The sequence below is a fragment of the Emydura macquarii genome, unplaced genomic scaffold (assembly GCF_026122565.2).
Source record: "Emydura macquarii macquarii isolate MOO-44397 ecotype Brisbane River unplaced genomic scaffold, CSIRO-AGI_Emac_v2 contig_1876, whole genome shotgun sequence".
NCBI lineage: Eukaryota > Metazoa > Chordata > Testudines > Chelidae > Emydura > Emydura macquarii.
Genome location: NW_027132013.1, coordinates 4,946,706 through 4,960,327, shown reverse-complemented (window position 1 = coordinate 4,960,327; position 13,622 = coordinate 4,946,706). Strand labels below are relative to the sequence as shown.

Genomic DNA, 13,622 nt, shown 5'->3' with positions numbered 1-13,622 from the left:
GCTCTATTAAGGAGCTCAGGCCAGGCAGCAATGCTGTGGAAATCCTCAGCAGAGGCCAACTGTAGGGAAAATGGTTTGATGACAGCGCCAGTTTGGCTGAGAAACCTAAATATATGCAATTGCCATAGTAACTCAGAGGAGGAGATAGTGGGCAAGCCATTCATTACACACAGCATTTGACGATTAACGAATGCAACTCTTTTAATCAATTCTTAGAACACAAGCTTCTGCCTACTTCCCTGCCAACTGTAGGACTCATAAGAAGGGCACTTACCACACCCTCTCTTATAACATTTCGAGCACAGAAAGGTGAAAATGGGTACAGTTATCCTACTTCTGCTGCCTCAGCCACCCTCATCCAGCACCAGCAATACTGATTTAGGACCTGAGAGGTGCTGCACACTCAATGAAGGTGCAGAAGCTCATCACCTCTTAGGTCTAAGGCCCAGAGGCACGAAAACTCAGATGTTTAGGTGCCTAGGTCCCCCAGGGATTTCAATAGCTTCAAGGATCTGGATCCAAGTTCTTAGGCTGCTTAGTGTTAGAATTCTCTGCATCCTATCAGCCCCATTGTAGCGGGGAATAACTTCCATAAAGCAGGAGGGCCTGTTTGGCTGCTGGGCATCTGTGCCTCAGCAGTCGCAGTTCTTTCGCCGCCCTGAGCAGAGTGGGCCAGGCCATTAGCTCTGAAGCACGATCAAACCCACAGCCAGGTTCGGTAACAAATTGGCTTTTGCTCCTAGCATTTGATTTACATGATCAACAGTGCTCCCTTGGGACAGATACCTACCGGTGTGTTCTCTCTTGCTTGCTGGCTCTGTGCCATTGGGCTGCCTGGAAATTTACCCATATAAACCAGACCGGCTCTCAGGAATCATGGGACATAAACAAAAAACTCGGACCAATTTCCCAGTGGAGGAGGAGCACTTTTTATTCAAATAAATGGAATAAATAAAGGCAGGTATTACCTCAGGAGGTTGCTTGGGCTGCTGGCAAGTTACCAGGGCAAAGTTTGGGCACCTCTGGAGCAGCACAAAACTTCAGTGGAAATATACAGGAGAATACTTTATCTCATTGGCATGTTCTTTGCCCATGAACATAGTTGCTGAGCTTCAGGGGCTTGGAGACACTCAAGGCCTGCTTTCTCCAGGCTACAGTAAAGATTATGGTAAACGTTAGAGTAAACCTTTGCACAGCAAAGATGAAATACCCCAGTTGCCATGGCACAAGCTGTCCTAGTGCTAACAAAATGGAATGTGCCTAGTTCAGGCTCTTTATGTGCTGCTTTCCTCATTTGCTTATGTAGAACCACCCGTTAGGAGCTTTTTTGGAGAGCTGTTATGCAGTAGGATCAAGGGGATTTGCCCCTATGAGCTGAAGGCTTTACACTCACAGACTTTAAGGTCAGAAGGGACCAACATGGTCATCTAGTCTGACCTCCTGCACAATGCAGGCCACAGAACCTCACCCACCCACTCCTGTAATAGATCCCTGACCTATGACTGCGTTATTGAAGTCCTCAAATCATGGTTTAAAGACTTCAAGGTACAAAAGGATCCACTGGCAAGTGACCGTGCCCCATGCTGCAGAGGAAGGCGAAAAACCCCGAGGGCCTCTGCCAATCTGCCCTGGGGGAAAAAATTATTTCCCACCCCCAAATATAGCAATCAGCTAAACCCGGAGCATGTGGGCAAGACTCACCAGTCAGACACCCAGAAAGAATTGGGTAGTAACTTAGACCACACCACATCTAACATCTCCTCACAGGCCATGGGGCATATTTACCGCTAGCAGTCAAAGATCAGTTAATTGCCAAATCAGGCTGTCCCATCATACCATCCCCTCCATAAACTTATCAAGCTGAGTCTTGAAGCCAGCTAGGTTTTTTTGCCCCCACTGCTACCCTTGGAAGGCTGTTCCAGAACTTCACTCCTCTGATGGTAAGAAACTTCGGTCTCATTTCAAGTCTAAACTTCCTGATGGCCGGTTTATATCCATTTGTTCTTGTGTCCACATTGGTGCTGAACTTAAATAATTCCTCTCCCTCCCTGGTACTTATCCCTCTGATATATTTAGAGAGAGCAATCGTATCTTTGTAATAAGATGGATTCCATATTTCTCCTCTAAGATATAGTCATTTAAGGCAAAATTCCAGAAAATTGCATCCCAGTCCTCTGAGGGGACTAGTGCCCCAGGGAAACAGTGACAAACCTAGAATCAGTCCTTCAATTCAGGTGAAGGACCAGCTAGGCGAGAGTCTGGCTGGGTGAGGAGACGCACTGTTTTCCCCCACTTGGGGCAGAGGGGTGAGTTGCCTTATGTTGGGGATACATCCGTGCTGCATTTAGTCATAACATAACATAACCCCTCCGCACAAGACTGGCCCTGTAACATCAGCCAAAGCTAAGATGCTCAGCTGGGCTCTCTGGGGCCCTGTTGGCTCTCAAGCACGCCCCTTAATGCCCATCTCCTACACTAGAACAGCCACGGAAGGCAAAATGTTGAGACAGGGCCAATCCAGAGAGCGTGGTCTTATATTTCACATTTAACAGAGGAGGATGCAGGGATTTTATGCAGCCTGTTCAGACAGGGATTGTTTCCAAAACTGGCCTGTGAATGTGGATTTCAGAACAAGGTACTCTCCCCCACCCTTCCCCCTACAGTCATTATCATTCAGGCCACCTCTGGGCTGGTATTGACCACATACTATTAAACCCATTTACAGCCCCTCAGCTAGAGTGCTGGCCTCATTTACAGAGCAATCACAGCCCTCTGCACTCAGCAGGCACGGCAGGCTATTACAGTGAAATTCTCACCTTGCCTCGCTCAGTCTCCTGGGGGGGCTTGCACAGCCCAGCCAGCGGAAGGAATTTACACCTCTGAACTGTCACCTCAGCTTGGCTCTGAGCCACACGAGGCCCTTGTGTGTGAACTGCCAGTCTCTGGCCCCTGCCTCCACAGCACTGCTCTCACCATAAGGTAGTTTCCAGCTACACGTGTCTTGTGGGGAACGAGTGTTGGCATGTCACCGGCACAGACACAGCCCTATGATCATGCAGGCTAGATGTCTGGGGACCCTAAGGACACACTATCACAAAACCTAGTGGAAGCAGCACAGAACTCCTCCCGATCTGAATAGGAGAGGATTAAGGACCAACAAATCTCACCACTGTATTTCTTTTACCTTGCCTGCTCTAATCATCAACACGGCAAAAACCCACATACTACCAAATCAAGGCAGCCCAGTGCACACGCTGCCCCCTCTGGGCAATCGACTGGTCAGAGATCCTCAGCTCTTCCAGCAAGAACTCCCGGCTGTAGGCAGCAGTGCAGCATTTGATTGCATCACGGGGCTGTGTGTGTTTCTTAGAACTTCAGTTCATTGTTGTGCATTCTTCTCAGCTAAAAATAAGTCAGTGAAGTAACTTGTGTTTCGCAATTAGGCCCGGGTGTGCATCTAAGGCTAAGCCAAATGGAGACCATGAAGCATTACTCTTTTCTGTTACTGTTCTAATGAAGGAGTGCTCCAAATATTTAACCACTCCGACCAACCAATTACTTTGGACCAGTCAAAATGCCCAGCCCTAGGATGAGAGAACAAGGTGCAATAGATCTGCAGGCACAAAGGTACTACAGGGATGAGTGGGGTATAAAATCCTCTACAGAGCAGAATAAAGATGCTTTGCCTCCTTCCCGTATGCAGTGCTGTTAGAGCCGGAGGGGCTCTGACTCTAGCACCTCGTTCACATTGGGGACTCACCGCCTGTAGCTGCAGAACAGGCCAAAGGAGCACCCCGGCAGATCCCAACCTCCCCTCCCCCAAGCCTCCAGTCACAACAGCAGCACCAGATAGCTGGGTGGGGAGGAGGAAACCTATCTTTCCTAGAGGTCAGCTAGGTCACTCCAGCTGTCAAAACAGCTCACGGGTCTCCAAGAAGACAGGCTGATTCCACTGACAACTAGGTCATGCCTATCCACCTCCTGCCGAGAGAGCTGCTCAGTTCATACATGGCTTTGCCATTTCCTTCCAATTAGCCAGAGCACTGGCTCATCACAGGCTGACAGGGTCCCTGCTGCATGCAGGGGAGGGAGGAGAGAGTCATCTACCGCAACAACTCAGCTCCTATGTCTACATGCAGGGCGAAGGCACCAGAAGGCTTTGAACCATAGGAAGACTGGCCCTGAGGCTTTAACTGTATATTATAGAGACATGGTCTGACAGCCCTAACACCAAATGCATTACAGGAATTGTCAGGACTGAAGGTGCTGGAGATGCAGGTGCAATTTAGCTGGCATAGCTCTCTGCGAGAAAGCACATGCAGCAAATGGATTGCATGCCCGATTCTTCTAGGTGTGCATAGCCCCCCTCTATCGGCGAACACATGCACAGAAAGAGGAACAGCTCCAACGTGGATACACTGTACCCCAGTCAATATTCAGACTAAATAAAATGGTATCGATCCCATGAGCTGATTAGTGCAGTCACTCGTTCACATCTCACAAGTGTGATCCTCTTACCAATTTCTCAGAGGAACTATGGTGTATCAAATGCATATTCGATGAGCAGGAATCTAGAACCAGAGAACACTAGAAAGAGCTGAGGAAAGCCAGATGAAGAGCAGTTAACTGCTCCACTCGTTACATTTGGCTAGTTTGCTTAAAGAATCCAGTTTACTCCTACCTACTCAGGATACAAACAGGTTTAAAATCCACTTTAGGGTCTCCACAGGCATCTTCCACACCCATGTCCTGAACAGTACAGGTAGTAACAGCTGTCACAGTGAGAGTATGTCACTCACATACACAAAAAGTGTCACCCGGCAAATGATCTTTTCATACATTGTGACTACAGTCTGAATTCAAGAATATTTGCAAACAAGGTAGGGGAAGCTGCCCATATATTACTCCTGCAAAGCACTGCTATAAAGCAAAATTAAGCCATTTGTTTGAAAAAAATGACACTATAATTTAGCATTTTCATTGAATTTCTGATGAATATTATATTACACCTTCCGAGGGAGGATCACAACGCATTTTACAAACATTAATTAAGCCCATCAATTGTGCTGGGGCCATGTATTATCCCCACCTGAACAGACCGAGGTGCAGAGAAGTTAACGTGCCTTGCCGAAAGATACATAGGGAGTCAAGGGTAGGAGTGATGATAAAACCCAGCACTCCAGACTCCCAGTCTGATATGCTGTGTATGAGACCGTGCTACCTGTAACATTTACAGCAAGGGAGCAGCCACAGGCCCCAAGCAGGCTCAAGGCTTAGCTGTAGTACGTTCTTTACAAACAGAGGCAGACAAAGAGAGACAAAGCCATACAATTTGTAAGACACACCTGAAGTGTTTTTAGTCTTGGAAATAAATATCAACTTCCCCACAACCAGTTGCCCATTAGCCTTGCCTTAAACACAAGCTGGTGTCCGGGAGACATGACTGTTATAGGGCCCACTTTAGCTAATTTCATCTTAAACTGGACAGCTCTGAAACCTATTAGCAGGACTGGAGTTTAACGATTCCTGCAACAGGCTCGATGGTTTTCACAAGTTCTACATTTTAAGAAGTGGGAGAGGGAATTTCAATTAAAACTTTGAGCAGTGATGTGCAATCGGAAAAGCCTCTCAGTACTCTAGTATAATGGCCAGCAAGACATTCAAGATATGTCACAGGGTCCACTCACCTCAAGGGCATGTCCTTCTAGCTGCTCATTTCCATGCCCTGCCACACACCTCTCTCTGCGCAACTCAGGATGCTCTTTTCTTGGTTTGGCCCTCCGGCCAGGTCACTATAGGCCTCCACTTCCGAGGTTAGCAAAGTCCCATTGGACAACTGTCCCAGGCAGTCTTCAGCTCCGCTGCCCAGTCTAGGCCACTTTCCCAGGGGCTGGTAGGGAAACACAGGCTTGCCCCTTTGCTCTGGGTTCCAGTCCAGGGCCCCTATAACTGTGGTCTGCTTTCTCCCCGATCCTGTTGCTCTTTCCCTTGACTCCTTCCTACATCTTCTGGCCCCCCGGGTTACCAGCCCAAACTCCCTCCTCCCAGGGAGTCACTGCTGACTACTTAACTCTGCAGACCCAAACACACCTCCCTTATCCCAGGGAGTGGCTGCAGCCTGCTTCCCCCCCCCTCAGCTGGGCTTCATCATCAATCAGCCTCTCAAGCCCTGGCTCTCCATCAGGTGCAGCCGCCTTTCAAGTTAATCAACCTAATGTAACCTGCTCTGCTTTGTATGGAGTGAACACCCCATCACAGGGTAAACACCAACTGCTGTGTGAATAATCCTAATAATCTGCACAGGTTAAAGGGCTTATCCTGAAATAATTTAAAACTGCTGCTTATTTCCAGGTTTGCTGAAGTGTCCTGCCAGGACCACACAGGGATCTATACCTCAAACACCTTTTGCTGTCATTTGTGGGCAATCAGAGCACATTGCTGGATTTCTGTCACTTTCAGTGGAGCAAGCAAGAAAAAAAGCAGAGGCACCAGTGAAATCATTCACAATTCCACACCAATCATTTAACACTAACTCCCCACTCACCCTTCCCAGCAGACTCCTCCTAGCCTCACCCAAAGCCTAAAGGATGCAATTTACCCTTGACATACCTTGCAAAGTCCTGCATTGCAGTAACTATCCCTCAAACCAATGAGATCAAGCACTTTCTGGCATCAATAATCCTGAGTCAGCCACATGGAACCCTGGAGCACAGCAGAGTACTCCACTCCCTTAGACCCAGAAGATGATAACCAAAGTCCAGCACTCAACTCCCGCCTCCTGGATGGTAGCACCGTATTCTGCTAATTGATGGAGCAGTTTTTCTATGTATTTGGGGTGGGGTATAAATGAAATCTTCAGGACACCCCACTACCGATATATTGTAAGGTGGATGTTGTTGCAGAGCATTCTTTCCAATTGATTCGTTAACGAAAGGGAAGCACAAGCAGTGTTGCACTAGCCTTTCCTTCTAGTTAACAGGTCTCACAAATTAAAATAGCTTATTGGGGAGGAAATTGGCACATGGTCAGGTGGAGATATCTGGAGAAAACTTTTTATTTAAGGGTTTCATGTGGAGGTAGGAGGGACTCTAGGATCAGTGAAGTTTTCAAGCAGCAGGGGGTGAGGGCAAGTCAGGATTTACAGCTGTTTGTAACTCTCACTGGTCTATAGCAGAGTGCTCTCAATACAGCTTACTTCTCCATTAGCAGCTCCTAGTCCTTGGGCTGGGAAGCAGAAGTAAAGAAGATGGGTGAAAAATACATGCAGGGGAGGGAATGAGTGAGAGAAGCAAAGTGGGGAGCTGGCTGCAGAATGGGGGGCGGGGGGGTCAGTGAACTAGGAACCCTTATTCTGTGGACAGCAGGAGTAAGAGGAAAAGTCCAACTTCAGCTGCTGCATTTGTCTGCAGTTCCCCAAGAGCTAAGATCTGCCCCACTTACTGGAGTCTGATAGGCACAGAAGAGAGCAGCTCCATCACAGAAAGCCTCCAGCAAAAGAGGACATGCACCTGGGCAATACAGACGTGGTCCAAAAGCAAAGGGGAACCACAGGTAAGCAGAGACCTACTTCCTCATGAGCAGATTGTTGAGTCTGTTTGGACAGCCCTGGCGCTTAAGGAGAAGCTAGTGTAGGCAAGGAAGCTGGTTTCCTGGCAGTGGAGCCTACACTGATTTTATGGCAACCTCTGCACGATTTCCAAATGACAAGAAGCCATGCAGACAGCGATAGGACACCGGGCACCGAGGAGCCAACAGGGCATTCTCTATTCCTCACAAGAAGCTTAGGGAATAAGGAAGCATTAGGACTGTCTACCAGGCATATCACAGGGAAGAGCAAACCACTAAGCCACCTGAGAGATAAGGGGGCCTATAAGCTATGAATCAAAGAGGTGGCCTTACTAGCTGTACCCTCTGGAGAACTGTAAACAAGAGATGTGGCTTTGGGGCTGTGTTTTCCAAACAGAAATATATATAAACACACACTGCAAACTCCTTGGGCCAAGGACTGTGGCCACTTTTATATGCCACTGAGCCCATGGCTGGTGCTCAATGTCTGACAAGGCCCCACCCAGAGAACGGAGCCCTGGCTCAATTTGAAAGCAGACATTATGCAGCTTGAACATGGTGTCATTCATAAAGGAAAGCTCATCCAGACAAGGACCAGTACTTAACCACACTAAGGTGTATTAAAACACTAGTATGCCACACCACATAGGAAGGCAAATAAAAGACAGTGCTCCACTAGGCCTCGCAAAATAAAAAAAATTTAAAATGCCAACCCTAAGATGAGGGAAAGTGGTTTATAGATTGATTAGCCATGGGAACTGACATTCCCAAGCCATTTGGGCTCCCTTGTAATATTCTAGTTTGTTGTGTTGTGCCTTTAATTAAACCAGGCTGTCCAAGTGCACAGTATAAAAATCCCTATGGGCACTGTCTCATGCGATGTCACTGCATTTTCCTTAATGTGTGTTCTTTAAAAAGGCCTGTAAGCTCTTCCCTTCCAGTCATTGCTTCTTCAAGGGAAGTCCTTGCTTTAGAAAGGTGATGGGGCTCCCTAGACAGGAGCTCGCTCTGGTTATTCAAATCCATTATCTTTTTTTCCACTTCTGCTTTGGATCTTTGTTCTTCTTAAATTTCTTTTGTTGTTTTGGTCCTTTTTCCACTTCTAGTTTTCTCTTCTTTTCACTGAGAAACGGAAACAAAACGTTTGTTAAAGAGAATTCCGATTCAACAGGAGAACATCTGCTGCACAGGGGAGAGGCCTCCACAGAAACCTTGGGTGCCAAGCCTCCAAAGAAAAGCGTATGGGGGAAGAGAAATGAAAGCATTTACAGCAGGACTAATGAAAGCACTCAGGAACTGGGTCTAGATTTTCTGGTGTCTTGTAATTTTGAATCACCTTAAAGGAGCCTAATTTTCGAAGGATTGGTGCTTAGGAACCTTCTTAAAGTCAAGCCCCTTAAAGGTATCTCAAGTTGGGAAAAGAAATTGGAGCACCCTAAAATCACTAGCTGCTTGAAAACATAGGGACACAAACAACAGCCCTGCACTGGGCTTCGGCTGGGCATGGATGGATCAAATGTGACAAATCTGTAGAATCGCCAATTTCAAAGACATTTTAAAGGTCCTTTTATATATTTTTTTAAGATGTCTAGGGACTCATTCACTGCTCCCAGCATTCACAGAAGCAATGCGTGTGCATAACACGCAGAATAAAGATGCAAGATGAGCAACAGTTACTTCTGCCCTTAGACATAAAAAAACCATAAATGAAAGCGCCATCCCATAAATCCCCAGGGGCACAGATCCGGAAAGACTCCATGCTGACCTGTGAGAGAACTGAAAGAAGGAAGACGGATGAAAACCATGTTAGGGAGTCTAACATTTTCAACTAAGAACCTGACCCCATGAGTTGCTGAACCACCTGCTCTGAAAAAAGTCACAGGAAGATGAGGGTAACTCAGCATCTTATAGGATTAGGCCCTAAATTGAGGGGATGAATTTCCACAAGGTTCCAGTGGTGTCAGCTGCCTCTAGAGCAGAAGAGACTAAAATGGAATAAGAGTAACTTTTTAAAAGAATTACCCCCCACTAAAGGAGGATCAGGACAAATTAGGTGAAAAATAAGGGAAGTCAGGATTGAGAGAGATCTACTGCACTGGTTAATAAAAGCCGAGTTGGGATCAAGTTACAGAAAGGAAGGACTGTTTTCCAAAGCCACACTACAGCCTTATTTTCTCCACTGAAGGAAAAACCCAGCCTGCTTGCTAGTTACCCTCTCCAGATCCCCATTAGGAATTTACCTAGAGCAGCAAGACATACAATTCCCATGCATTTAACTTCTCATTTTCACTCTACGTATATGCATTACAATAAAACAAACTGTGAAGGACAGGTTCCAATGAAGAAAGGTGCATGGATTTTTTTTTTTTTTTTTTTTAATTGCCCAACCTTTTCAGGCTGACAATGGAAGCATTCTGTCCTGCTTTTGTCAGCACTTCATTCCATTCTTCATCATCGCCACGGATTATATATCTAGGTGAGAGGTGGAGAAAACAAAACCAAATCAAAGTGAAAGTCTGTTCAAAGGAGAATAATTAAGGTTAATTATGCTTCTGTCCACAAAACTCCTACCCAACCAGGGCTTGTGTCAGCATTCTAAGAGAAGAGAAACTTTCAGAAATAAAGAGATGGTTCAAAGCAGAATCGGGTGGCTCGGGGGATCTGTAATGCAGTTTACAGCCTTTCATGACTACAATCAGTGGTCTGAATCTAAACGAGGCCAGTGCTGACCAAGAACTTATCATCCAAAAGCTGTTCAGTAACAGGTGTGAAGCAAGCGGATTCTTTTAGCTACCCATATTATGAACATTACCAAATTGCTCTTTTATGGCAGCCCCATCAGAGGCAGAGAACTGAACGACGGCAGACACACATGCTCACATGCCGCCCTTCCAGTGGAGGGTCAAGACCACAATGGTTTTCCCTTGCATAGAGGAGACCTGCATTGCACTTGCCCAGGTTGTGAACTCTTCCAAGGATAGAGGTCTTCAGTCTACATGGCTTTCAATCTGGCAGCCGTCACCAGACCTCTATTCACTACTGAAGACATCCATCCAATCTATAGTTCCCATTTAAAGGATTGTGGGTTTTTCTTTTTAAAGTAAAGTAGCAGCACGCAGCAAAGTAAAGGATGCACGCAGCAAGTATTCAACGTGGGAAGTTAGTTAACTAAGGGTAACTCCTAGATCAATGCCACACCCAGGGGAGGTTCCATTGGAGAGATGGTCTGGGATGTTGCAGCCATTCCGCTGCTAATGACTCGGAGTCTGATTGAACACCAGCACCCGGGGAACCTAAAGGAAAGTGACCAGGTAGCTTGAACGTTTCCTTTGAGCAGGAAGGCCAGAAAGACGAATTCTGGTCAGTTTAGGGTCTCGTCCTGTGCTTCTCCCCATGGTATCCAAGTGCCTTAGACACAGCATGCAGTTTTAACTAAAGGGACTACACAGCAGAATTAGAGTGGTCATTCCCTTCTATCCCAAATCCTTGAGGTCTCAATACAGAAGTTAGCCTCTGTTCAATCTTATATTAACACTGGACAAAGCCTTTACAGCTCTCCCTTCTCTACTAGTTCTCTATAATCTGTCTAAAAAAAATTAAATAAGGCTCATTTTTCCAGAGTGAGGTGTGGTGAGGTTACAATGATCTAAAGGAAAAGCAGCAAACCACACTGGGCTAAGAAGAGAAATGAAAGTAGTTTGAAATAAGAGAAATGAAAGAAAGAAAAATGAAAGAGAAAGAAGAGAAATGAAAGTAATTTGAAATAATCACACATGTCCATGTCTGTCACACCAGGCAAACAACGTAAGAGAAGGTTTGTGCAGTAACTGAAGTTCTTTGAGATGTGCCCCCCTGTGAGTGCTCCACTCCAGGTGCTGGCACATCCTGGATTGGAGATGTCCATCTGGGTCACGCATGTGCAGCCCATCTCACAGCACCATTGGTGCCTCAAGCCGCGAGAGCAACCCCCTCACTTCCTTCTCAGCCGTTCATGTTCTGAGATGAAGCCCGCAGCAGTTTTCTTCACAGCTCGTTTTCGTGTACAGATAGTGTAGATTTAGCATTATTTTGTACTAGTTTAATCAGTTATTACTTATTTACCCTCTCCCTAGTTTAAACGAGAAAAGCTGTGCAGGCGCGACCCAGACGGGCACTGCTGACAGAAATTTCCAATGTGGGACGCTGGGAAGTGCCAAACACCTGGAGTGAAGCACCCATAGGGACACCACTCAAAGAAGAACCAGAGATTTTAAGAAGCTTTTATTCTTCACAGATTTGTTAGCGTTTGCTTTGCTGGTTTAGTGCCACAATAGAAGACACTTCTACAACAATATTCTTTGAACAAATAAACAGTTTTTTGCAGGATAAAGGGAAGGACGGGTTTTTGTTAGCTCAAAAGGAAGAAACATCTGCTGGAGTTTTTCGTGACTTGCAGCTTCAGCAGCTCAGTAGACTTCAAGTTGACTAGCTCCACAGTAATTAACAAGCAGCTGTGCAAAGGGAGACCTAATACAAGACATTTCAGGCAACATTACGTTTAATGTGCCAGTTATTAAATGAAAAAAGTAAAAAAGGAATGATTAAGTCAGTGCTGACAAGGATACTTCTCTATTACTGTTTTCACTGAAGCCGAGAATAGCTTGGCAGGACAAGGATAAGTCAAGAGTCCTAAGCTGGTGTAAGAGGTAGTAGGGTCTTTCTTTGATTTGGGGAAAGCTAATGATTATTCTTAGGAGCATCAGAAACCATCAGATTAAAACAGCCCACGACCAACTAACTCAATTTATTCTCTATATTACAGTATCATGTGGAGGTCTAGCCAAGATCAGGGCTTCATTGTGCCAGGCGCCATACAAACACAGAGAGAGTCTCTGCCCTGAAGAGTTTATCAGCTAAACAAAAAGGATAAAGGATACAAGAAAGGAAACTGAGGCAGACAATGAGTAAGTGACCGCTGAAGGTCACACAGGAAGTGTGGCAATGTCGAACCTGAGCCAGATCTCCCAAGTCTCTGCCTAATGCCTTAGCTTCAAGACCCATCCTGTTCTCTAGTGGCCATCCAGTGGCACAGTCGGGTAGGTGGACATAAGGAAGCCAAAATCAGTTGTCCACAGTCACACATCAAGTGGCTGATCAATCCAGGGCTCCCCTGGCTCCCAGTCCTTTGCTTTAAACCATCAGGAGCACATGGTTCAAAAATGCTGGTAGGAAAAGTCATAGGTAATAAGGGAATTTGGCAATACGGTTGAGGATGGGAACCAGAATTGAACAGTGGTCAGTACCAATGAGCACTGATTTCTGTCACCGAAACGAGTTTAAAAAAAAAAAAAAAATTTAGCTTGAGAGCAAGATGTGTGTATCACCGACGATGACAATTACTGATTATCTGTGATTAACAGAAGTCTCAGGAAACTAATTCTCAGGTGCCAAAAAGTGACAAAAAGTTTATTAGCTATTGTAGAATAAGATGTTTAGCCTATATGGCTCTTGACAAACGCAAACTTCAGATTTCTGATCTACTCAAACGCTGAAGTCTAACTAACACAAAGCTCAAGTTGCAGGCTGACAATATGACCCAGATATCTGCTGTGTGCTGGGAGTGAGTACAAGGCCTTTGAGTATTCCTGCCCTATCCTCCCACATGCACGGGTGTACTATGTTCCTGAAACCTGGGAATTCAAACTAGATGCCTAGGAATATTTGTGGTGCATCTCATGGGGATAAATTCTTACTGTGAAAAGTCCATGTCCTTCAGCTTCCCCATTTCTTGATTGTGTTTTTCCTGGAATTCCTTTGCCGCTTCTTCCTGCATTGAAACATCCCGGAGAGACACTAAGTTTTAAATACAGCAGTAACTGTGTGTTACAAGGTAGTCTAGTCAGTTGGAAATTACAACTCCTAACTCCCTTCCCATCCAAAAAGCAGTTCACCCAACAAACCAAAACCCCCCTGCTCTGAGCTGGGTGTTTCCAAACAACTCTTCCCAAATAATTGTTTTTTGTAGCTGCATTTCAACATAAAATGAAAAAGTGAGACTGGGAGGATTGGTATATCAC

The 13,622-nt window shown here is 45.8% G+C and overlaps 1 protein-coding gene across 3 annotated transcripts in view; it reads right to left on the bottom strand.

Annotated features, from left to right (window-relative positions):
* Positions 1 to 5,745: 5,745 nt before the first annotated feature.
* Positions 5,746 to 13,622, bottom strand: part of NAT10 (N-acetyltransferase 10) — a 42,815-nt gene continuing 34,938 nt past the window's right edge. For 2 of the 3 annotated variants that reach the window (XM_067557540.1, XM_067557542.1), the window contains 3 exons: positions 13,299 to 13,372; positions 9,955 to 10,038; positions 5,746 to 8,688 (listed from right to left, as the gene is read on the bottom strand). In XM_067557540.1, the coding sequence (XP_067413641.1) occupies positions 8,592 to 8,688; positions 9,955 to 10,038; positions 13,299 to 13,372 (255 nt within the window). In that variant the 3' untranslated portion in view covers positions 5,746 to 8,591. Of the gene's footprint in view, positions 8,689 to 9,954; positions 10,039 to 11,762; positions 12,073 to 13,298; positions 13,373 to 13,622 lie in introns of those variants that run through there. The other variant, XM_067557541.1, reaches the window with a different exon arrangement.